The sequence below is a fragment of the Moschus berezovskii genome, chromosome 15 (assembly GCF_049115385.1).
Source record: "Moschus berezovskii isolate FMDL1 chromosome 15, NW_MosBer_1.0, whole genome shotgun sequence".
NCBI classification, from domain to species: domain Eukaryota; kingdom Metazoa; phylum Chordata; class Mammalia; order Artiodactyla; family Moschidae; genus Moschus; species Moschus berezovskii.
The window spans coordinates 12,454,203-12,481,202 of record NC_142474.1 but is presented as its reverse complement, the minus strand read 5'-3'; the positions used below and the strand labels follow the sequence as shown (position 1 = coordinate 12,481,202).

At 44.3% G+C, this 27,000-nt stretch overlaps 1 protein-coding gene across 10 annotated transcripts in view; it reads right to left on the bottom strand.

The window, feature by feature from the left end:
- Positions 1 to 27,000, bottom strand: part of PTPRT (protein tyrosine phosphatase receptor type T) — a 1,139,542-nt gene that overhangs the window by 405,821 nt on the left and 706,721 nt on the right. For all 10 annotated transcript variants that reach the window (XM_088843764.1, XM_088843767.1, XM_088843761.1 and 7 more), the window contains exon 8: positions 10,891 to 11,187. In XM_088843764.1, the coding sequence (XP_088699890.1) occupies positions 10,891 to 11,187 (297 nt within the window). The remainder of the gene's footprint in view (positions 1 to 10,890; positions 11,188 to 27,000) is intronic.

Genomic DNA, 27,000 nt, shown 5'->3' with positions numbered 1-27,000 from the left:
CCAGTGGCTCAGATGGTAAAGAATCTGTAAGCAATCTGGCTGCAATGCAGGAGATGTAGTTCGATCCCTGGGTCAGAAAGATCCCCTGGAGAAGGGTGTGGTGGTATTCTTGCCTGGAGAATTCCATGGACAAAGGAGCCTGATGGGCTACAGTCCATGGGGTTGCAAAGAGTTGGACACAACTGAGTGACTAACACACACCCTCCATATTGGGGGCTCCCCATGGGAGGATTTATCCAACTGCCCACTGATTTCTAAATCAATCTGCAGATATGGAACCCACAAATATGAAGCCCATGGATACCAAACCCAAGGACATGGAATCCATAGATATAGAGTGGTGACTGTACGTTCTTTAGAGTCAACTAGGACTCTACCAACCCCACTATGAAAAGACTTCCTTGAGGAGAGATTCCTGATTTGTCTTATTTTCTAATTCTAAGTTGCTTTACCCTTCTTTTTTCTCTTTATAATTCTTTAATGAATCCACATATTCCCTTTCCAGAATTTCTAACAGTATGGAACTTTCCATCCTTTTGACAGAGTTCTACAACAAAGGTTAATTACTTTATAATTTCATTCTCTTTAAAACAAAAAAAAAGCAAGCACACTAAAATTGCTAATTTTAACTGTGCTTCTTGTCAGTAGGTTCATGTAAATTCACTGTAATTAAACCAGCTGTTTTCTTGTGCCTAAAACTCAGATGGTAATTTGAGGGAAATTTTCATTTCAACATAAAAGAAGGACAGAATGTTATCAAGGGAAGTTCTCTCCTGTCCTCACCTGTCTTACCCTTTCGCCTTCTTCCTTCCCCTCCATTTTCACATCTGAAAAGTGGGGCTAATAGTGAACTTTGAGAGTAGTGAGAATTAACAGTTTATTTAAAAGCACAGAGTCCTGCAGAGTCAACAGAAGTTCCCCTTCTTGTCTAGGTCTTTTTTACTGATTATTGTTTGCCTCTCCATTCCAGGAGAGGTATTTATTGGTTAGTTGGTTTTCATTCATTACAGAAGCTCCGAACTAACTTAAAATTTGAAATAATTTGAAAATGATTCAGAGGAATCTGGAAGTCTTACAGAGAAAAGATAGATTTAGACAATTTCAATCTACCTTGTAATTTCCAGTCTTTCTAGAGGCAAGATCATTTTTTTCTGGATGAATTTTTCTATCTTAAGATGTCAGACATACCTTTTTAATGGAACTATACAGTGGTGTATTAGTAAATGTTTCACAGCCAGCTCTCCAGGAAAACAAAACAAAACCTCAATATGTTTGCCAATTTCCGTGGTATAAACATCACCCTGGTTGATTTCAAGCAATGAATGTGATATCACTGGATTCAGAGGCCAGAAGAGAGGCTAATAGCTCTATCACACCAGTATAATCTGGGTTTGAATATAAATAAAATCCATGATGTACTTCTTTACCTTACTAGTGTATATAAACAGAGTTCAGTGGTATCATGAAAGAGGCATGGGCTTTGATATTAAATATTCATTCATCCAACAGTTAACGAGCATTTACTATGTGTCAGGCAGACAATATACACACTCACTCACTCACACACACAGCATTTCAGATAATGATAAGTGCTACAGAAAAGGAAAAAACAAAGAGAGTGTTCAGGGAGATACTGGCCAGGGATGGGACTGGATCTTAGATGGGGCTGGTGGGGAAAGCAGAAATAAGATTTTGGGATCTATTTATTGCCTCTTCCACTTGCTACCGAGTAGCCTTAGACAGGTTCCTTAAACTCTCTAAGCCTCAGATTTTCATCCACACAGTGTCAGTAGCATCTGTATCTCAGTATATGGGAGCTGACTACATGAATGAAGAATATCAGAACAACACCTAGCTCACAGTGGACATCTGAAAACTGTAACCAAACTCCTCCTTACTCTGTGATAGCTCAAGGTCATCTCTGTAAACATCACACATGTACTGAGCTCCAGGTAAATGATGGCTCAGGACTTACTCAGATGTATATGGCTTTCTACCCTCCCACTAAATGGGTCTGGACTGCATTACTTACTGCCTTGCTGTTACTGCTTTTTACACTTTTCTTCTCACTTTCTCTTTTCCAGATTTTATGAACTGCATCTTGTTACTGTCCAAACACCTATCCCTAGCAGTACGCAGACTTCTAGCTTCCTGTGACTTGAGAAACCAGATAATTAATCTTGTTAGAAATGCACAGACAATAAGGCACTCATTCCTGAAATATGCCTGTCTTTTGTACAATGAAAGTACATGTCTCAAATGAAAAAATGAAATAATATATGTACCATATGTGATTAAGCACATATCAATTATATTAATATATTATATCCTATTATATATTACTAATTATAATCAACTAGATTTTTATTTACAGCAATAAATTATATGGGAATCTAAATTTCTGACTGTAAAATAAGATAAATGATACTGCTTGCTTTTTCATGTTTGATGTTAAGATTAAATGAATCTACATTGCTGATGGCGATGGCTGGATGGCATCACCGACTCGATGGACATGAGTTTGAACAAGCTCTGGGAGTTGGTGATGGACAGGGAAACCTGGCGTGCTGCAGTCCATGGGGTCACAAAGAATAGGACATAACTGAGCGACTGAACTGAACTGACATTGCTGATGAACATGTAAAATGATAGAACTTTTATGGAGAAGTATCTGTCATCATCTAACAAAAATGCATATACATGTACTTACTGAACCCAGCAATCCCACTTTAAGGAATTTCTCATGAAAATATAGCTCCACAATACCACAATATGCACAAGAGTGGCTACAGTACTATTTATCATAGGAAATAATGGAAACAGCCAAGTGTCCAGAGGATCCGCTTGAATTCTCATGCTATTTTCACATAATGAAGCCTCACACAGCTATAAAAGAATGATACAAATCTGTACAAACCAACACAGACTGATTCCCATGGCATATTAAGTGAACAAAAACATAAGATGCAGAGTATACTTAATATGTTATCTTTTCTACAAAAATAAGAGAAAAATAGTTTTCACTTTTTTGCAAATGAACTATATATAAGAAAGATATATCTGAAATAAATATTTTACAAGTGATTACGTTTCTGGTATGGATAGGAACAGTGTGAAAGAGAGATGCTGGCAATACTTCTCTGAGTATACCTTTTTATAGAGTTCAAAGAAACAAAGAGTTCTCCATGTCAAAGATGGAGAAGCTCTATACAGTCAGCAAAAACAAGACCAGGAGCTGACTGTGGCTCAGATCATGAACTCCTTATTGCCAAATTCAGACTGGAGTTGAAGAAAGTGGGGAAAACCACTAGACCATTCAGGTATGACCTAAATCAAATCCTTTATGACTATACAGTGGAAGTGAGAAATAGATTTAAGGGAGTGCCTGATGAACTATGGACGGAGGTTCATGACATCGTACAGGAGACAGGGAACAAGACCATCCCCAAGAAAAAGAAATGCAGAAAAGCAAAATGGCTGTCTGAGGACGCCTTAAATAGCTGTGAAAAGAAGAGAAGCAAAAAGCAAAGGAGAAAAGGAAAGATATACCCATTTGAATGCAGAGTTCCAAAGAATAGCAAGGAGAGATAAGAAAGCCTTCCTTAGCGATTAATGAAAAGAAATAGAAGAAAACAATAGAATGGGAAAGACTAGAGATCTCTTCAAGAAAATTAGAGATGCCCAGGGAACATTTCATGCAAAGATGGGCACAATAAAGGACAGAAATGGTATGGACCTAACAGAAGCAGAAGATATTAAGAAGAGGTAGCAAGAATACACAGAAAAACAGTACAAAAAAGATCTTCACAACCCAGATAATCACAATGGTGTGATCACTCACCTAGAACCAGACATCATGGAATGTGAAGTCAAGTAGGCCTTAGGAAGCATTACTACTAACAAAGCTAGTGGAGGGGATGGAATTCCAGTTGAGCTACTTCAAATCCTGAAAGATGATGCTGTGAAAGTGCTGTTCTCAATATGCCAGCAAATTTGGAAAACTCAGCAGTGGCCACAGGACTGGAAAAGGTCAGTCTTCATTCTAACCCCAAAGAAAGGCAATGCCAAAGAATGCTCAACCGCACAATTGCATGCATCTCACATGCTAGTAAAGTCATGCTCAAATTCTCCAAGCCAGGCTTCAGCAATATGTGAACCGTGAACTTCCAGATGTTCAAGCTGGTTTTAGAAAAGGCAGAGGCACCAGAGATCAAATTGCCAACACCCGCTGGATCATGGAAAAAAAAAGAGAGTGCCAGAAAAACATCTATTTCTGCTTCATTGACTATGCCAAAGCCTTTGATTGTGTGGACCACAATAAACTGTGGCAAATTCTGAAAGAGATGGGAATACCAGACCGCCTGACCTGCCTCTTGAGAAACCTGTATGCAGGTCAGAAAGCAAAGTTAGAACTGGACATGGAACAACAGACTGGTTCCAAATAGGAAAAGGAGTACATCAAGGCTGTGTCTTGTCACCCTGCTTATTTAACTTATATGCAGAGTACATCTGGAGAAACACTGGGCTGGAAGAAGCACAAGCTGGAATCAAGATCGCTGGGAGAAATATCAATAACTTCAGATATGCAGATGACACCCCCCTTATGGCAGAAAGTGAAGAAGAACTCAAAAGCCTCTTGATGAAAGTGAAATAAGAGAGTGAAAAAGTTGGCTTAAAGCTCAACATTCAGAAAACTAAGATCATAGCATCTGATCCCATCACTTCATGGCAAATAGATGGGGAAACAGTGGATACAGTGGCTGACTTTATTTTTCTGGGCTCCAAGATCAACGCAGATGGTGACTGAAGCTATGAAGTTAAAAGATGCTTGCTCCCTGGAAGAAAAGTTATGACCAACCTAGATAGCATATTAAAAAGCAGAGACATTACTTTTCCAACAAAGGCCCGTCTAGTCAAGGCTATAGTTTTTCCAGTGGTCATATATGGATGTGAGAGTTGGACTGTGAAGAAAGCTGATCGCCAAAGAATTGATGCTTTTGAACTGTGGTGCTGGAGAAGACTCTTGAGAGTCCCTTGGACTGCAAGGAGATCCAACCAGTCCATCCTAAAGGATATCAATCCTGGGTGTTCATTGGAGGGACTGATGTTGAATCTGAAGCTCCAATACTTTGGCCACCTGATGCGGAGAGCTGACTCATTTGAAAAGACCCTGATGCTGGGAAGGATTGAGGGCAGGAGGAGAAGGGGACGACGAGGATGAGATGGTTGGATGACATCACTGACACAATGAACATGGGTTTGGGTGACTCTGGGAGTTGATGATGGACAAAGAGGCCTGGCGTGCTGTGGTTCATGGGGTCGCAAAGAGACGGACACAACTGTGCAACTGAACTGAACATGATTGCTGACAAAGGTCTGTATAGTCAAAACTATGGCTTTGGCAGCAGTCATGTAGGGATGTGAGAGGTGGACCATAATGAAGGCGGATAGCCAAAGAATTGATTATTTTGAATTTTGGTGCTGGAGAAGACTCTTGAGATTCCCTTGGATTGAAAGGAGATCAAACCAGTCAATCGAAAAGGAAATCAGACCTCAATATTCATTGGAAGGAATGCTGCTGAAGCTTAAGCACCAATACTTTGGCCATCTGATACGAAGAACTGACTCATTGGAAAAGACCCTTATGCTGGGAAAGACTGAAGGCAAAAGGAGCAGCGGGTGGCAGAGGATGAGACGGTTAGATAGCATCAGCATCATAGCCGGTGATGCTCAATGGCCGTGCATTTGAGCCAACTCTGGGAAACAATGGAGGACAGAGGAGGTTGGCAAGCTACAGTCCATAGGGTCACATAGTCAGACATGATTTAGTGACTGAACAACAATAATATTTAAAACAGATAAATTATATTCCCTAGCTCTACCTTCTTGAAGAGCCTGGAGGCAATAATAGCTCATTGAGCACACCTAAGATGCATCTCTTAGTGCCAAAATATTCCATCTCCACTCAATAACTCCAGAAATCCCTGGATAAGTGGTTGACTCCAGGTCTGGGGCAGAGACATTACAAGGGTAAACTGGAATGTTTTGTTGCACCAGAAGCAAGGAAGACTAATGAGACCACATCAAAAGGACCTAGAAGCCAATTAGAAGGGACTCTCACAAGCCATATATGAGACAGTTTGAGCACTGAAAAGAATAATGACAGTGATGGATTTTAATACATTGAGGTAAAAAAAAAAAAAAGAAAAAGACCCATGAGTCAACAGGGAAAGTAAAAACGGGGAGGGAGATGAGGAGAGAAAGCTCTTTTATAAAGAAGAATGCACAATACATGTAGAGGGAATGCTAGATTTAAAATCATGTTTTTGCAAATATCAGTAATAGCTCATTCAGGTGAAGATTATCAGGGAGTGCTAAAATTTTTGGGTCAAAAGTTCTTGGGAAGACCCTGAACCAGCAAAGCAATCCTGAAAAAAGAACAAAGCGGGACGCATAACCCTCCCAGACTTGAGACACACTACAAAGTTAAAACAATCAAAACGGCATGGTGCTGGCACAAAAACAGACATACAGATCAATGAAACAGAACAGAGAACCCAGAAATAAACCCACACACCTATGGGCAATTAATCTTCAACAAAGGAGGCAAGACTATCAAATGGAAAAAAGACCGTCTCTTCATCAAGTAGTGCTGGCAAAGTTGGACAGCTGCATGTAAATTAGTGAAGTTAGAACACTCCCTCACACCATATAGAATGATAAATTCAAAATGGCTTAAAGACTTAAACATAAGCTATGACACCATAAAATTCCTAGAAGAGACTGAAGGCAAAAATTCTCTGACATAAATCATACCAATGTTTCCTTAGGTTAATCTCCCAAGGCAACAGAAATAAAAACAAAAACTAAAAAACAAATGGCACCTAATCAAACTTACAACCTTTTGCAAAGCAAATGAAACCATAGATAAAACAAAAGACTAACTACACGCATGCTCAATCACTAAGTTGGTTTTACTCTTTGCAACCCCATTCACTGCAGTGCACCAGGCTCCTGTCCTGCCTAATGGGAGAAAATATTTGCAAGCAGTGTAACCAGCAGGGGCTTAATTTCCCAAATATACAAACAGCTTATACAACTTAATGACAAAAACACAAACAGCCCAACTGAAAAATGGGCAGAAGACTGAAACAGGCATTTCTCTAAAGAAGACATACAAATGGCCAATAGGCACATGAAAGATGCTCAACATCCCTAATTATTAGAGAAATACAAATCAAAACTGCAGTGAGGTACCACCTCTCATAAGTCAGAATGGTCACCATTAAAAAGTCTACAAATAACAAATGCTGGAGAGTGTGTGGAGAAAAGGGAATGCACCTTCACTGCTGGCGGGAATGTAAATTGGTACAGCCACTATGGAGAACAGTATGAAGGTTCCTCAGAAAACTAAAAATAAGAGTTGCCATATGATCCAGCAATCCCACTCCTGGGCATATATCTGGACAAAACTCTAATCTGAAAAGATACATGTACCCCGAGGTTCACAGCAGCACTATTTACAATAGCCAAGAATACTGGAGTGGGTAGCTGTTCCTTCTCCAGGGGATATTCCCAACCCAGGGATCAAACCCAGGTCTCCCGCATTGCAGGCGGATTCTTTATCAGCTGAGCCACAAGGGAAGCCCAAGAATACTGGAGAGGGTAGCCTATCCCTTTTCCAGCGGATCTTCCCAACCCAGGAATTGAACTAGGGTCTCCTGTGTTGCAGGCAGATTCTTTACCAACTGAGCTGTCAGGGAAGCCCTATATCATACATAGGTATCATATACGCATATGAAAAAGTAGATAGCAAGGTGTTCACTAGTGTTAAGTCTAGTGAAGGGTTTACAGATCTTGCTTATACTCTTCTTCCAATTTTTCCATGGTTTTGAAACATTTCAAAGTAAAATCAAGTATGAATCATAGTATATAACATGTGTGTCTAGCCCACTGTAGGTCTCAATAAGGGGCAGCCAAAACGAGACCATCATCTATTTTGTTTTCCTTTTTCAGAGTCTCAGAGATTCCATTTCACAGTCTTGGCTGTGGTTTGGTTGAAGGCAGAGAAGTAACCACCCAGCAAGCTGAGTTGTGGTTTTTGTCTGAGACATTTGTGAAGAAACGGGGAGAAAATAAAGAACCTGTTTAGCCTCCTGTTAACAACCCCTTCGCAGATGAAACACTGGGCTCAGTGGCCACAAGCTGTTCTCACCAGCGGTGGGTTACTTCACACGCTCACCAAGGCACTGGGGTGATGGAATTACAAATTCCACACATTTCCCAGAAGACAATTTTGTAGCACAGACGAAAGCAGCATGACTCCAGCCAGCTCAACCCGCAAGATGCTTCCTGGGTTCCCTGAAGGGGGTTTCAGTTAATGGACTAGAGCTGAGCTCCATCTGCAGCTCGACCTCGAGGTCAATGAGCCCCCAGCAAACAGAGGTGGTGCCTCTCCCCTCTTCAGGAGAAGTGGAACCTAACCCCGGCGTGCACAGGGGCCTGTGCTCTTCTGAGACCTTCCTGTAGTCTCCATGGTCCGGGAGGTGGGGCCTCAGGAGCGCTGCAAGCCAGAGGCCTGGTGTCCTGAATGTTGGTGCTTTTACTGTGATGATGCCCACACAGCTCGAGAGAGCAGAGACGGAGGTGCTGCCGTTAATGGTGTTTGATTAAAATTTAATTTCAAAGCATTGCTGTTCTCAATTTGTTTTGATAAAGACCTTGTGATTGGTTTTGGGTTTTTTTTTTTTTTTTCCCCTTGGTGATGAGAAGAAGAAACGGAGAGGTTGGGGCATGCCTTAAAGATGGGACTTGGGATGTGCAGTTGCACATGTAGGTAATCCTCAAAAAGTGACCCAAGGCAGGCAGAGCATATTGGCAAGAAATGTCCTGAGCTCTTCCTGGGCGAAACCCTCCTGTTCATCTTCAGCGTCCTGAATTTTCATGCTGGTTCCCAACACTGGCTCCCCCTTGTCTAACAACCAGGTCCCCCCATGAACCACCCTGGGCTTCTTCCCTGGTGGTCAGTCAGTAAAGAGACCACCTGCAATGCTGGAGACCCGTGTTTGATATCTGGGTTGGGAAGATTCCCTGGAGAAGGAAATGATTACCCACTCCAGTATTCTTGCCTGGGAAATCTCATGCACAGAGGAGCTTGGTGGGCTACAGTCCATGGAGTCCTAAGAGTCAGATAGAACTTAGCAACTAAGCCACCGAAACACCCTACTTGCCCCAACTCTGTATCTCCTTATTATATAAAATCAGGTTTAATGTTATTAGAAATATGAATGTGGATTGTTTATTAGATTATTTTTAAATTAATGTGAAATTCTGCCACTTTGCCACTCCTTGGATATCAATGTCATGTTTTCTATAGCTATGACAGTGGACATCTACAGCTCTAAAGGATGGATGGATGGTTTATGGGTTGATTGTGCTAGAGGATTCTTTGCCAAGATTTTTTTTTTTTGGACTTAGTGCAAACGTAGTAGCTATATTTAATGAAAACTTACAGTCCGATGGACATGATTCTAGCTTCTACACATGCCATCTTTTCTATGAGCACAATCACCTAAAGTCAGGTACTATGATTATCTTTTTTGTTTAACAACCACATGGCTGGGGGGTCTTAGCTCCCTGACCAGGGATCAAGTCTGGGCCCCCAACAGTGGAAGCACAGAGTCCTAACCCCTGGTTCACCAGAGAATTCCCAATTTATCTCCATTTTTACAGATTAGGAACCAAGGCACTGAAAAGTTAAACAACTTTGTCCAGGCATAGTTGGTTCCAGAGTCTGACTTCTCAGCGTATTACTCTATGTGCTGGAGAAGGAGGTATTTATCTTTGATACAATGGAGCCAAATCTAGAGAAAGTTCTGGCAGCTTCATCAGAAGCCAAATCCAGGGCCACAGAATGAAGCCAAGATGAGACGTCTGACCCTCTGTTGGAGGCTGGACGGGGAGAGGCTCCCAGGAAGCAGGGCACTGAGATCTTCTGGAGAAGCTGACCCGGGTGAGAGCTGTACCCACAGGAGACCACGGTTCTTTGCAAGATAGGAAGATGGAGGAACAAGGTGACAGAGGCTGAGTCCCCACCACTCTGCTACCCAGAAGCACGGTCTAGAGGGGCTGCAAAGAGAGTGGCTGTGAGGACGATTTTAAAAGGGATTGGGGAGGACTTGTTACAAAGGTACACTGGATAAAACTTCCAGGTCTAGGATAAGATGGAGGGATTGAGGGACAAGGTTAGAAGGGGCTGGAGTGCTTTCCTCTATACGCTTGTGGGACTTGCAGCTGAGGATATGGGTCTTGATCCCACCAGGGACCATCACTCAGGTCTCCCTGTGTGCCAGGAAGTAAACCTGAACGCAGGGAGAGAAGTCAGTATAGAGGAGGAAATGAGTTCAATTTTGGATACTTTTCTGAGATGCCTGTAGGACACCCAGGTGGATATGTGGCTCTGGGTACATTCAATGTGTGTGCCGAGCTCTTTGTGTGTATTTTCTGATCCTAATTTTTAAGAGAATCCAGAGCCGTCTGACTCCAAACTCAACATGTCTCAACAGTGCGATCGATACACATCTTCTCTTTTGAGAGGCGTCGGCGTGGATGAATGCTGGCACAGCAGGTGGCATACAGTGAGAACAGGGATGTGGGTGAGCGTGTGTCTGTGGCAGAGGTGTCACTGTCTAGGGGTCAGGGCCCCCTGGAGTTGTGTTCTGTCCAGCCTGCATGGTGTGTTACTGAAGAGCTTAGAGAAGATGCTGATATGCTGACAGAGAGATGAAAGATGCTGGAAAAAAGTAAACCCTTGCAACTGCTAGGCGTGGCCACCTGAGCTGGGCCCAGCTCTCCCAGTTCCTGAGGGAGCACGTCCACTCCCTGACTCACCGTCCTCCTCCGTCTGCACCACCAGCTCCTCGCTCTCCATCCGGCCTTCGGGGTTGGACAGCAGCAGCCGCAGCCGGATGGTCATGAAGGGACGCAGGCCCCGCAGGGTGTAGTGGGAGGAGGTCTGGATGAGCTCCTCGGCCTCGTACTGCTGCTGGTTGAACACGTACTGGTACTGCACCGTGAGGTTGTAGCTGTGGCAGCGAGTTACCGCGTAGCCGAAGGGCTCCCACTGCAGGGTCAGCTGCCGGGCTCGGATGTCCACGATTTCCACGTTCTGTGGGCCGTGCACCGGGTCTGCAAGACACACATGCAAGACATGGGGCTCTGAGGTGGGGTGGGGGCTCCGCTAAAACAGGGAACACAGCTCTCACCAATTCAGCCACCGCCTTCCCGTTTTCACCACTTAGAATATAATTTAATTAATATTTTTCTGTAAAACAAACCTATTATTCAAACACAAGCATCTAAAAGAAAACCTATTTAAAGGGAAAGCCTGAATCACTTGTCATAAATGAATATTAACCATTTGAAAAAAATGCAAAGTTGTTAAAATTGCTGAGGTTCATCAGGGTACCACTGAAGACCATCGTGGGTACCCCCAACAGCACACACAATGCTTTGGGGAAATACTAATTGAGAAGGAAGCTGCAGTTCTGATCTCTTTACGTTTCATCTGGCCACACCCCTCCCCTTGAGAAACCAGCCCCCTCTTTTCAGTTCTCTGCGCTAGAGTGCAGAGAATGCAAACTGAGCTGCATCCTCAACACACAGCACCCAGGCTGTCCCTGTGACCAGTGGACAACGCCTTGGAATCTCCTTTCCTTTCACTGAAAACACAACTGATCCTTTTGGAGCCTCCCACAACAGCCTTCAACCCTTCCTTCTCTCCTCTCCATTCTCAACCAAACAGGCCTCTCCAGGGGTATCATTCTAAAAAACAGATCTGATGCAACAGTCCAACTCCTAGGCACATATCTGGACAAAATTATAAATCAGAAAGATACTTGCAGCCCTACATTCATAGCAGTACTATTCACAATAACCAAGACATGGGAGGAACCTAAATGTCCATCAGCAAAGGAATGGATAAAGATGCTGTGCAGCGGAATACTACTCAGCCATAAAAAAGAATGAAATAATGTCATTTGCAGCTAAATGGATGGACCCAGAGATTATCATACTAAGCGAAGGAAGTCAGAAAGAAAAAGATAAATACCATATGGTATCACTTACATGTGGAATCTAAAATATGGTGCAAATGAATTTATCTACAAAACAGAAACACACTTACATGCATAAAGAACAGACTTGTGGTTGCCAAGGAGGAGGGGGGCAAGAGATGGAAGAACTGGGAGATGGGATTAGTAGATGCAAACTCTTATATGTAGAAACAAAAAGGTTCTGCTGAAGAGCACAGGGAACTGCATTCAACATCCTATAATAAATCATAACAGAAAACTATGAAAAATAGTATATAATTTTAAAAGAAATAAAAATTAAAAACAGGTCTTATTATGCCTTCTCACCCCAGTGCTGTCTCCCATTCTATCCCTCCCTACTTATATTGGTCCCAGATCCTCATACATAACAGTGGCCACCTTTATTTTATTGTGAATATTCTATTTATGCTTTATACAAATTAAGTAGATGTTTTTGCACAAAACAGATTATAACAAACAAAACTATTTTTTTAATCTCCATATGAAAAGCTCATTCTCTAAGGCTTAAGCATTTATTACAATAGAAACACAACCTCTTTTACGATCAGCATATCCCATAAGTTCTTCTGTCAGGTGTTCTTCGCTGGGAGTAGTTAAGCACAGGCTAGAGATGCAATCAGTGTACGCTACCTACACGCTACCTACAGGGCTTTACCAATTTATATAATCTCTTTGGGTCCATTTTCTATTTCATTTGTTAAATAGAGATAATGATAGTTAACTTTATGCAGGGGATGGGGGGGAAGCATTAAATGAGGTGTTGTTTGCAAAAGCTCTTAGAATTACACCTGGAATTTAAGCACTCAATGTTTGGCAGTTTTTCTTTTGCAGTAAAAGGAAAAGTACGAAAAAATAACAACAAGCCCTCGCATGCTGTATCCACCCAACCACCTTATATGTGGCAGTACTGTGTAGCATCCTTACACAAAATGATGGATTCTGTCATCTCTCTGGTCCCCTCAGAGCATGTAGGGGTAAGTCTGCCTCCCCGCCAATGCAGTGATAAAAAGGGAGGGTGGGGAAGTCCCTGGTGGTCCAGTGGTCAGGACTCTGTTCTTTCACTGCAAGGAGCACGGGTTTGATCCCTGGTGGGAGAGCTAAGACAGGGCATGCCACATGGCATGGCCAAAAAAAAAAGGAAGGTGATACTGATGGAGCTGAGTCCTCCGATCTGTCTGTGCAGGGGAGGTGTCCTGTGCCTTGTGTAGGGACACACTTTGAAGTGGTTCTCTTTGGAGAAGCATGCTTAGAAATAAATGTCAGGGAGCCCAGTAGCCAGCCCAGACCTCTGATGCACTGCGGGGGAGACTGGGGCAGCCTGGCCCTGCTCAACTACTGAGTTCATGGTCACTCTTACAGCCCAAAAACTCACATTATGTAAAGGAAAACCTGTGTCCCCAAAACAAAGAGATGACACTGAACAAAAGCTGCTATGCGGAGCCCACATGGATCGAACAGTGAGAAGGGAGGTCCCCAGTGCTGGGGAGTTCTGACCTGGTGTGGCTGCTACTGCTGCTCACTTCACACAAGGACAAACATATAGACAAGAGGTAACAGTGAGAAACTCCTTTCCTGGGAAGTCCTGAGCATCACCCAGCACTGCCTGGCGGGAGCCTTTTTCTTGGTCCAGATGCCAGAACACTGCTGGCAGGGAGGCCGCCCACCCTGCTCGGAACCTCATGGACCCTCCTCTGGGTGTGCTTTCAAAACTGACTTAAGAGCTTTGTCCAGCTAGATACCTGTCCTCATGCCCTCTTGGCTCACCTTGTTAGAGTAAGATCAGGAACACTTAAGACCTGTAAAATCCAAGGTTATAACCCTATTTTGTCAAACATCTTAAGATGTACCACAGTCCACATTAAATACACATTTGGGAATCTCCAATATTCCCTTCACTTCCCTGATAGCTCAGTTGGTAAAGAATCCGCCAGAAATACAGGAGACCCCGATTCAACTCCTGGGTCAGGAAGATGCACTTGGAGAAGGGATAGGCTACCCACTTCAGTATTCTTGGACTTCCCTTGTGGCTCAGCTGGTAAAGAATGCTTCTGCAATGTGGGAGACCTGGGTTTGACCCCTGGGTTGGGAAGATTTCCCTGGAGAAGGAACGGCTACCCACTCCAGTATTCTGGCCTGGAGAATTCCATGGACTGTATAGCCCATGGGGTCGCAAAGAGTCTGACACGACTGAGCGACTTTCATTGTCTCTCACTCAAAACTCCCTTCAAGCAGCAACGAAATAATAAAAACAAAACAACCTTGATGGCCAGCAGCCTCCATTTGGGGTTCTATCACCCCCATCACCTTGTGACTCCGTAAGGAAGAAACTGACTGCCAATCCCACTTTATGGATGAACAAACTGAAGCCAGAGAGGTCCAGGAACGTAGAATGTAAGCTCTTGGAGAGCAAGGGTGCTCTCTGCTCATCCCTTCAGCCTGTGCCCAGCGTATCAGTTGAAAGGCTGCTTTAATTTGTAAATACCACTACAATCTGTGAAGAAAGTATCACTAGCCTTGTCTAGAGGAAACCAAAGTCTCGTGAGATGGAAGGAGGGGCCCAAAGCCACAGAGTGAGCAGCACAGCTATCTGAAGGCTCTGGCTCCAGGATCTCTGTGCTTTCTCTGTACTGTGATATCAGGAAGGAGAACAAGGAAAGGACAGAAACATGAGGCCTGTCACAGTCGTCAGGAATCTGGGGAGAATGTCGTGAGAAAGCTGAGAACGTAAGGCAGAGCCGCTTGATCCACAGGAGCCTAAGGCCCGCTGGGGAGGGTGACATGGGCACTTAATCACACTGGGGCTAAGCTGAGTACTGACCTGTCTTCCCACTCCTCGCCTTCAGCCACTAGAGTCCTCTCCCCGAGCTCACCTAGGAAGGTGTGTACATAAACACCTTTCTGCTGCTCTTCAAGGAAGGAGCAGACAAGGGCACCTTTTCAAAGAAGGCCAGAGATGTTGCAAGCCTGACACAGAGCAAAGAGACTCCCTCCCAGAGTGGGAAGGTCAGGGCACAGGAGAAGTGACTTGCTCCCTCTGAAGCAGATGCGACTGACTGTCATCAGACAAGCCACAGGGAACAGCGGAGCCGGGCAGAGCACGGCTTGAAGCCAGACTCTGGCGCTCACTAGCTGTGTGACCTTGGGCAAGGGCACTTCATCTCTGAGCCTCCATTTCTTCATCTATAAAGTGGAAATTGTTGCACTAATCACAGAGGGCTATTAATGAGTACAAAATGAACTGTATGAACTGTAAAGAGAGAGAAAATTGCCTCTAACAGTGGGCATTCCTCTCAGAGAGAATGGCCTTTCTTGGGGAAATGCCTTTAGAAGCTTGTTTGGAGTAGAAGCTTCCCTCCCAGGGCCTTGGGATCAGTTGTGCTTAGCCTTAGAGGAAGAGGAGAATGAACTCACTGGCTGCTGGGACTGAATAGGGGAGGAAGAGAGTGAAAATGATGGTGGAATACTGGGTGGAGCCCAAAGGGACTGTTCTGCGACTCCCAGTCTTCAACAAGGTCCTGAAGATAGCACAAACGGTTGGCTATGATTGGATTTCTTGTGGCTTCTGAGATCTGAATGCCTCACTTGAGCCAAATAAGATGCCACATGGGAACAAAGAGACCAGAGGCAAAGAGGACTTGGGAAAACATGTCCAGGTGTGTTACTGACATCTTGAAAGATAATGTGGGGCTTTCTCAGGCTATGGAATCAGAGATTCAAGCAAAACTCAGTTCAAGTGAAAGGACAGAACTTTGACGGCCCTGTGGGTGAGATACGTGTGGGTGAAAGTGTTCCGTAAGCTCAAGCACTCCCCTTCAAGAAACTGGCTATACATTAGCTATGGACTGGGCAGCTGCATGCTGAAAACAAGTGTTCAGCATAGGGAACTGAGATCAGCGAAGGGACATGACTTACCCAGGACCATACAGCTAAGTAAGTCCCCAGCTTTGGACTCCCACGGCACTTTACACACTGTCCAGCCCGCTCAGTGCTTGCCATGCTTTCCAGGAACTGCTTGTTCTTGTATCCATCACTCCTCCCAGGCCGCAAGGGACCATATGCTGCTTGTCCAGCAACCCAGCACATGGCACCAGGCCTGTCAAGGGGCCCACTCTGTGTTGGTTAAACTGAGATGAACAGATGGTGATCTGTTTTTGAGAACTGGGCTTGGACCCCCTGACTCCACAATATTCTGTTCTGTCCCCTGCAAGCACATCACCAAGTCTTTAAGGTGAATGTATCTATTTTTTTCATTCAGACAAGAGAATGTCTTGAAATCCTACACGATGGAAACTAGTTTTTAAAATGCATGATGGAAGTATTCACGGTTTCACTCTGACCCTCCCAGACCTCAGATGCCAAACCCTGCTTCTGCTCTGGTAATTGCTTACAGCAGGGAGAGTCTCAGGTTTACATTCCAGTTGGTACAAACAAGTTGGAAATTGCTGAGAAAGCCTTGTGTGTGCAGTGGAGATTGGTTTGTTGAATTTATATCCCTCGTGTAAATATGTCCAAGCCTATAGCCCATGGTTTCTGCCTCCAGATAAGGCTCTGTCCATATGACCTCCTTGACAAAGAGCCTACAGGCCATTGAGCTGGCAAACACTGGGAACAGAGTGTGTCTTATCTGGGAAGCTGGAAAGTCTGCCTCTGATGGAAAATCACAGTGGTATGACCTCTGGGTTCACTGTCTCTGTGCCTTTAGACTGGGCAGTGGGGGGCCCATCCCGAGCCCTGTGCACTGGGGAGCACACTCCAGCCCTCTGCAGACCATGCCCTTCTCCTGGAGCAGGAGTCAATGGGCCAATATGCCTACCTTGTCCCTGTGTACCCACTGGTCCATCTGGACCCGGCTCTGGATGCCCAACACGTCAGAATTCCCTGTCCCAATGGCCCCAAACTCAATTTCAGAGCTTGTCTGAACCTCTTTCCTTGGTTTGGCCATCCATCCAAGGTCAGACCATATTCCATCTGTGTACCCCTAGATCCAAAGGGTGAACAAAGGATGGCTGTTTGGAGGAACAGATCTTTGTGGGGAAGGATGGAGTCAGGTGAAAGGAGAAGGAAAGAGAGCACAGGCCTCTGTGTGTATCTTGTCCCAGATTCTTTTGTGTTATTACATATGTTAGGGACAGATGTGTGTGTGTGTGTGTGTGTGTGTGTGTCTCTGTGTGTCTCACTCACATCTTCAGAAGCTTCTTTATTCTGAAGCTACCTCTGGAAGGCGAGGTGGACCTCTTCACCTCAATCATGTGCCCCCTTGCCATGTGAGATCTTACTAAAGTACCATTTCCTCCTGAAGTACCATTTTCAACCCAAAACTCAGGGTGCAACCTGCAACTTATACCCTCCCACCTCCAAATTCCCTCCCTGATTTTCCACTGTTCATTCTTTGAACTCTATGTCCCTAAAGCAGAGTGTTGCATCCTTGATCCTTTTATACCTCCATGCTCTGCTTGGGTTGCCACTGGCAAAACCCTATTTGGTATATTCAAGGCCTGACTCCAAAGCCAGACTGTATTTGTAACTTTCTCCAAAAACCTCTCTTGCCCAGGCAGGATGAATCGTCATCTCTTTTCTTTACTATTTCTTCCACAGTCCTTATCAAACTGCTGATAAACTGTCTGCATGTTTGGTTCACACTCACCCTCTCCCTGCTCACCTGTGAGCACCTAGATCTCTTCATTTTTTATAACTGGAACGTATAACTGATTAATAAACAAGGATGAGTAAATACAAAAAGTTTGAGATGACTGAAGACCAAACCAGAATCAAGGCTCTAACATCCTGCAGGGGAAACGCGGCAAGAGAAGGGGTGAATCGGGACTCTCTACACTCCAGTTGTTAAGGTAACCACGTGGTTAAGTTAGAATTCCAGCTTCTTGTTTTATAGGGACCAAGCCTTCATCCCTCTGTCAAAGGTAATTGCTGAAGAATCTCCTAATGACCTTAATCAAGGCAACATCTTATTTTTTTAAAAAAAGACTTAGCAAAGCAGATTTCTGATTCATGAATTTTCTATGTATTCATCTTAGAATGTGGAGTTGGCTGTAACATGTACTGTTCAGAGTTGAACCTAAATTGAGATAATTTGGGGGCATGGGGCTGAAAATGTGGAGGTGGATAGCTTGTATGTAAAATTAATTTTTTATCCATTTGGAGATGCAATTTGAGTTCCTTTCAAATTAAATTGCAATGGAGTCCTAGGCAGCTGGAAACATTATTGCCAACATAATTTGATACTGCAAGAGCAGTAATACATTGACAGATAGTTCGATGTGACCATTAATTTGCAATTTCTGCATGGAAATGATACACGGAGGGAAAAAAGGTAAAAGGAACAAAATTAAAATCCATCTTCTTTCAGCATTATCTAAACCTGCTCTCATGCTTCCTTTCTGCCACCGCCTCTCATTTACTGCAGATGTTTGGTAGAAGATGAGAATTTGTTGACTATTATCACAGACACCCTTATGAAGGTAGGCAAGGACAGGAATCCAGAGGCTTCATTTCGGGATATCGGTACCCTCACTATCCAGGGTAACTGGGTCCTACCTACCCTGGCCACTAAAATCACCCAGAGCTAGAACACGTTACCTTGTGAGAGCGGACTCAGTTGCTATCCCCTTGCAGAGATGTCACAGAGGATGTATGTCATTCACATGTTCGTTGGCTCACCCAGGACTGAAAACATGCTCTGGAGCAGGGAGGCATAGTGATGTGGTAAAAAGGAACACTGGCTTCGTCATCACCTGGATCTAAAGCAAGCGACCTGTCCCATCTGCATCATTTTTCTCACGTGTAAATCAAGAATGGTACTCCCTGCCTTTTAGGGCCATGGGGTGAATTAAGGAGGTGGTGTTCACCAAGCTCCTGGATGGCATGAGACACAGCTGTGTTCCCTTAAATACAGTTCCCACCTCCAGAAGGGAGGCGAGGCAAGGGAACCACTGAGATAGAACATGGGTCCTGAAGATGACAGTGGACCCCTGGCCAGGTTTTTGGTCCAGCTGGTGGCTGGGTTCATGCTTTTTAAATGACGGTTTTGAGTTAGCAAGCTCCCATTAAAGCATATTTATATGGCTATCTATACTTCCCTTTCTACAAACATGCCTTGGACCACTGAGATGGAACAGGCATTTAAGGATGCTGGGGAATGAGACAGACAATTTCTGACCTTCGTGAAATCCATGCTCTAGAAGGGGATGTAGACATGACAACCATGAAGGGCGGAATGATGACGCCCGATGGAGCTTTTGCAGGGAAGGTGCTGGGCTTCCAGGCAACAAGTGTCAGAAGGACACAGCCTTGCGCTGGAAATTCATCTGGGCCAATTCAGTCATGACTCACGCATAGCCTCACATTCATTTTCACAGAAACCAGAAGTCACCAAAGAAATCTGAGGTGAGTGAAGGTTAACAATGCCTCCATAATAGCATTATTAGGTTACAAATAAAAGCAAGTCTGAGGTCAAATTCTGCTACACAGATAAGCATTTATTACACAAACGTATATTAGAAAGCAGAGACAAAACAGCTCATACAATCCACCCCATAAAGTTCAATGAGGCCCTAGCAACCTGTCCCTGTCTTTTTAGGTGATCGGGTTCCTGTCTTGTATGGAGGTTCATTTAAATCAGAAACTACAGCATTCTCAGGTAGGAGTTGACAGACCTTTTTTTGTAAAGGGTTAAATACTAAACACTTCAAGCTTTGTGGGCCAGACAGTCTCTGTTGTAACTATTTGTCTCTGCTGTCATAATGTAAAGGCAGACACAGACAATGTGTAGACAATTGGCGTGGCTGTGTTCCAATAAAAGCTTACATACAAAAATAGGGATAGACTGGAAGTTTGGGGTTGACATGTACACACTGCTATGTTTTAAAACATTTCTCCATTAAAAATAATAATAATAAAGGCAAGAAAGCCAAGGCTGTGGGCTATACTTTGTCCACTTCTGTCCTAAGGGCAGAATCAAACCATTACAGATTCATCAGGTAACCAAGGATTCTCCTCATCCAATAGGTGACACAGGACTGTTTAGGAATCAAGGTTTGGACACCATCCCTAAGGCTAAGAGTTAGAGGCCTTACTGGGTTTTCCTGCATCACGTACATTTTAAAGCACTTTCATGGTATTGTGGCCAACCCATGTATTTTGAATACTTTCACCAATTAAAGTCCATTTTACAATACTTAGGGCTTCCCTGGTGGCTCAGAGCTTAAAGCGTCTGCCTCCAATGCGGGAGACCCGGGTTTGATGCCTGGGTCGGGAAGACCCCCTGGAGAAGGAAATGGTAACCCACTCCAGTATTCTTGCCTGGAGAATCCCACGGATGGAGAAGCCTGGTAGACTACAGTCCACAGGGTCGCAGAGAGTCGGACACGACTGAGCAACTTCACTTTACAATACTTACACCAGTCTACAGGTCCCTGATTTCCACCAGAACAGTCAATTTCTGGCACTTGGTGTGCTGATTAGCAAAATGAAGGTTGTGGATCAAGAGAAGATACCAGAAGCACCTGGGCACCAGCATCCAAAGCACTTATCGACTGGAATACCAGGGGTCCTTCCCTGACCAGTACGGTCTTGATGGGAAGGCTGGCAGCCCTGGGTGGGAACCTCACCCACCACTCACGCATTAGATTCCACTGGTAAATATTTGAGAGTAAATCTGCAACAGTGTAAGGTAGAGTCAAGGGTCACCAGGGTGTCCTGAAGGAGAAGGCCTGGGCAAAGGAGAGGTGTCTAACCAGGCAAGAGTACGAGCTGTGGGGAAACAGAGGTTGAACACAGGGAGAGGGAAGGTTAAGCCCCAGGCAAAGGAGTCAGTACGTTTAAAGTCCAAGATACAAGTGGGACTTCCCTGTGATCCAGGCACTAAGACCCCACACTCCCAAAGCAGGGGTTTGATCCCTGGTCAGGGAACTAACTCCCATATGCTACAACTAAGAGTTTGCATGCAGGAACGAAAGATCCCACATGCTGCAAGGAAGATGGAGGATCCTGAGCGCCGCAACCACGACCCGGTATAGCCAAGTAAATGAATAAAAATAAATACATATTAAAAACTAAAGTCCAAGACATGAGAAGAAAGGAGCAAATGGCCATCAAGATGCTGATGCACGAATGGACAGGCACTGGGGGCAGCAATCCCTGCCTCAGATGGCAGACCCACACTCCCTGTAGTGATTGGCAGGCCAGTCTGAGTGCTACGCATTATAATGGGCATTATAATTACCTAAGAACTAACTGGGAAGAGCAACTCAGGCAGTTGTAACAGAGATACAGTATTCTTTGCCAAAAGTCAAGCACAGGACAAACTCATTCTCTTAAATATTTTTGAGCTCCTACAACGTGTCAGGCACTATACCAAATGTAGGAGTGACCCAAACAGACAAAAATCCTCCCTGCCCTGAAGGGACTTCCATTCTCCTCACAGGGAGTAGGGGGTTAAATAATATATGAGATAATCAGAAAATGATGATGTCAGATGGCAGTAAGTGCTCTAGAGATTCTAGGGAAAAATCAACCAAGTGAGTTTGGTTGCAATGTAACGAAGGGTAAAACCAGGTCTGGTCCAGCAGCCCTATCCCCTGGGCTCTACAGTTTAGCTGCTCAGGGTATGGATAGGGAATCAGGAGTCAGACACAGCACAGGTTCAAGAAGCAACCAACTGGCTGGAGGCCATGGACTTCAGGCCCAGGGTGAACATAACAGCTACAAACCAAGGGCCCTAGGATAGTCATTAAACCATGGTCTCTTGGTTCCAACATCCTTTCTATACCCTGTTTTGTGATGCTGGGGCTGGTAGTCAAAGCACATCTCTGCTTCATCACATGGTTCTATGCTAATCTCTGCCAGTTGGGGGCAACAGACAGTGGTCTCCAACCTTCCTAGAACTGTGTTAGTCTCTCAGTCGTGTCCAGCTCTTTGCAACCCCATGGACTGTGCCTGCCAGGCTCCTCTGTCCATGGAATTCTCCAGGCAAGAATACTAGAGTGGGTTGCCATGCCCTTTTCCAGGGGGGTCTTCCTGACCCAGGGATCGAACCCAGGTCTTCTGCATTCTAGGCACAGTCTTTACCATCTGAACCACCAGGGCAGTAGGAAAGGGTTTTGTGGAAGACAATCTTCCCATGGACAGGGGAGCGGATGGTTTCAGGATGGTTCAAGTGCATTACACTTGTTACGCTGAGGCTGATCTGACGGGAGGCAGTGGTTAGGTGGTAATGAGAGCAACCGGAAAGCAGCTGTAAATATAGCTGAAGCTTCACTTGCTCACAGCTCACCTCCTGCCGTGTGGCCCAGTTCCTAACAGGCCACAGGCCAGCAGCAGTCTGTGGCCCAGGGGTTGGGGATCCCTGCTCTAAGAGGAAGAAGAGAGTACTTGCTGTTTCCATGGGCATGACTCCAATATCGCTCCTTCACCTTGGGGAAGTTCATTCTATTCCAGTAGTTGGATCTAGTTCGCAGTTTCTCTAACACTTAAAGATCAGGATTCACTGCAGAGCCTCAGAGACACTAGCACCAGCCAAAAAGTGCTCACTTTCCAACTTTTTCAATGCTTCTGATTCCAGTCTGTTGACTTGTTCTCCCCAGCCCCAGTGGTATCTGTCCTCACGGCTGCTATACTGGTATAATACTTCCATGTTCCCTTTTACCTTTTGAGTTTTCTAGCCAATTCCTTGGAGAAGGCAATGGCAAGCCACTCCAGTACTCTTGCCTAGAAAATCCCATGGACAGAGGAGCCTGGCAGACTACAGTCCATGGGGTCGCAAAGAGTCGGACACAACTGATAGACTAACACAGACACAGACACCTAATAGTGGCTTGAGAAAACAATACACACAAATCAAAAGAAAAAATATTTTAATTCCCTTCTTAAATAACCACAATCACTTATTTATAGGATACCTGCATTTGTCAAGCCCTGCACACCTATCAGACTGTGGATTCAGATTAAAAACTGCTTCTCTTGTTGCCTGCCCCATGCTGATTTTCCTGCAATACTTTTCACCTCAGTAACAATAGTAAGCCCAGCTTTGCAAAGATATGATATCACTGAAAGGAATGGAGCCCAATCTAATGTTGAAACTGTGTATCACCTCAACTTAGTAGTTTGCACAATGTCTGACAGATGACACTGTTTTCCATGTTCATTTAAAACTGAAATTCTAAACACCCTCATGCTGAGCCTTTGTGAGTTCATTGTGGTAGCCTAGGCTGCCTCAGGAAAGTTTGAGAACCACTGTGGTGAACTCCTATTAGGCAATCCCCCCGTTACTAAAGTAAGTGTGTGATGAAATTCAAAGTCGACCTTGACTGGTGCAGATGTGAGATCTGAATGCCTGAACTTGACCATTGCCCGTTCCCTGCCCTCCTTTCCCCAGGCCCGACTCTGCCTTGGTTCCTTTGCCCACACATCCGATGTGCTAGCTGGCCACAGTCTGCTTCCCAGCTCTGGCTCAGACCTGTCTCTTCTCTCTCGGGCCCATACAGATGCACCCACATGGACAGTTGCTGAGTAGGAGCAGGGTGGCAGGCCACACCTCCTGCCACAATGGCTCAGGTGTTCAAAAGCCAGGAAGAATTAAATGGACACAGGCTCAAGATTGAAGCCTTGAAATAAAAGCTTCAGAATGCTTAAAAATTACTTCTGTGGCAGAGGAAACTGGGTTGGAAAGAGAGAAGCAATTTCTAAATTACATGGTTTCAGTTTCTGGAGAAAGGAGTTTCAGGGTGGGGTGGGGCTTTGCTTCAATTTACACTTAATTCATGTCAAGTCCCCTTGTCCGTTTAAAAAAAAAAAAGGAAAAGGGAGGAAAAAAAGGTGGAGAAAGAGTAAAACCTGAAACATTTGATGATCCAAAGCCTCCCAGTGCTGAGCCCAGGTAAGGTACATATTACACCTTCTGAACACCACCTGTCCTTGGGACACAGTCTGGCTGTGAACATTATGAGCCCTGGAATTAGGGGAGAGCCCTTAGTGCACCTGACCTGCCATCACTGCAATACTGGTTAAGAAGCCATTTGTAATGTAAATCAAATTATTTCTAGAACATGTCAAAGAAACAAAAGTAGTATCTCCTGACTGGATCCTGACAGCCCGTCTCCCAGGATGATCTTCATCTCCCAAGATCCGCAGACACTACGCAGGACTGCTGGACTGTGGAGAGCCCTGCTGTGTCAGCAGCCCCAGAAATGCCTACCAAACTTTCTTAGGATGCCCAAAGCTTTATTTATTTACTATTTTGGAAATGTACAAGAGTATCATTACACTGAAGGAATCATTTCAAACAAATCCACTGTCATTGAAAGGTGGCTTATTCTCTGCCGAAGTTTCATTTGAGACTCACCCACACGAGCAGAAAGGATACACGATGAAGCAAAAGTTGTCTATTCTGGTCCCCTTGTGGCAGAACACTAAGGGGAGACCACCAGTAGAAGAGCAAGTACAGGATCACAGAAGCCAGAAGACCCATTTACCCCGTGATTGTCTGTCTCATTCACTTGTGAAGCACGAGCACCTCTCAGCAAAGGCGACGGGAGTAAAATGTTTACATGTTTCGTAGCTGACCCTGCTAACAGAAAGGACCCCTGGTCATGACACTGTGGGATACAATCCTAGCTCAGGCTCTTACAGACTCCATCAAATGATAATCCTCCACGTCAGAATCCTGAAGGGGTCACTATCCTACCCGTTGGACTTTCAACATCAACTTACTCTTTTTTTGTTTTTTAAACTTTTTATTTTGTACTGGAGTATAGCTGATTAACAACATTATCTGCAGCAAAGGGACTCAGTCTATATATACAAGTATCCATTCTCCCTCAAACTCCCCTCCCATCCAGGCTGCCACATAACACTGAGCAAAGTTCCCAGGGCTATACAGCAGGTCCTTGACAGTTATCCATTTAAAATACAACAGTATGTGCATCTCCATCCCAAATTCAATACCTACCCCTTCCCTAAACCTTTCCCCAGCAACTCTAAGTTCATCCTCTAAATCTGTGTGTTTGTTTCTGTTTTCTAAGTAAGTTCATTTGTGTAAACAGACAAGATCTAGGAAAGGTACAATCTCCCAAGACAGAACCAGGAAGAAATAAAAACATGACCAGACCAATCACAAGCACTAAAATCGAAACTGGATGACCCAAAGGGAGGATAAAGGGAGGAGGGAGGTGGGAGGGGGGTTCAGGAGAGGGAACTTATGTACACCCGGGGCGAATTCATGTCAATGTATGGCAAAACCAACCAATATAATATTGTAAAATAAAAAAAAAGAAAACTCCCAACAAACAAAAGTCCAGAACCTGATGGTTTCACAGGCGAATTTTTTCAAACATTTCTTATAAAAGAATTAACACTATCCTTCTGAAACTGGAAAAAACTGCAGGGGGAGGAATACTTCCAGACTCATTCTGAGGCCACCATAACCCTGATACCAAAACCAGGTAAAGACGCCACAAAAAGAGAGAAAGAAAGAAAGAAAATTACAGGCCAGTATCACCGATGAACACAGATGCAAAAACCCTCAACAAAATCCTAGCACTTTGAGTCCAACAATACATTAAAAAGACCAAACACCATAATTAAGTGGGATTCATTCCAAGGATGCAAGGATTTTCAATATCCATGAATCAATTAATGTGATACACCACATCAATGAAATGAAGAATAGCAACTATATGATCATCTCAGTAGATGCAAAATAAGCATTTGACAAAATTCGGCACTCCTTTTTGATAAATTCTCCCCACAAAGTAGGCACAGAGGGAACATACCTCAACATACTACAGGCCATATACAACAATCCTACAGCTAACATCATCAGTTCAGTTCAGTTCAGTCACTCAGTCGTGTCCAACTCTTTGCGACCCCATGAATCACAGCACGCCAGGCCTCCCTGTCCATCACCAACTCCCAGAGTTCACTCACTCATGTCCACAGAGTTGGTGATGCCATCCAGCCATCTCATTCTCTGTCGTCCCCTTCTCCTCCCGCCCCCAACCTTTCCCAGCATCAGTCTTTTCCAGTGAGTCAACTCGTCGCATGAGGTGGCCAAAGTATTGCAGTTTCAGCTTTAGCTTTAACATCAGTGGAAAGCATTTCCTCCAAGATCACGAACAAGACAAAGATGCCCACTCTCACCATTTTTATTCAACTTACCCTTCTAAACCTGCCTCCATGCAATGTGAGCTTTTTCTTAGTGTTGTCAGTCAAAAGCCCTTCCCACTTTTCATCTCCCCTTCACCTGCGAATAATCCTTTCTGCTCAGATGCCTGATGTTTTCACCCTTTCTCTCTCCTGCCCATCAAAACTTATTTATGAACTGTGTGACCTTGAAAGAATCTCTTTATCCTTTCTCAGCCTCAATTATGTATTAATGATATCAAGAGTGAAGCTAATGATACAGATCTCCTAGGATTCTTGTGAGATAAAAATGAAATTATATGTGATCAAATGCTAGTGGATGTTGCTGTGTAACAAGCAGACCCCGAAGTCACTGGTTTATAACAACAGGCATTTATTCTTGAGCTCAGGCATCTGCCTGTCTGACCTGGGCTGGGCTCAGGTCTGTTCCATGTGAAAGGGCAGAGGTTACTCAGGGCATGTTCTTTCCATACTGGATGCACCAGAGCCAAGCTGACCTGTGCAAAAGCTGGTAAGCCCTCCCTCATGTCATGTCCTGAAGTGGACATGTCCACCATACTGGCCAAAGCAAGTGTCTAGGGAAGTCCAACATCTACAGGGCCGAGCCTCCCACAGTGGGGAAATGGAGGTTGAAGAAATGAGTATTTGCTGAATGATAACCCCAACTATCATAGATCAATATGTGTTTAAGTTTTGGTTAACATGACCAGCCAGCCCTTCTTCACACATCACA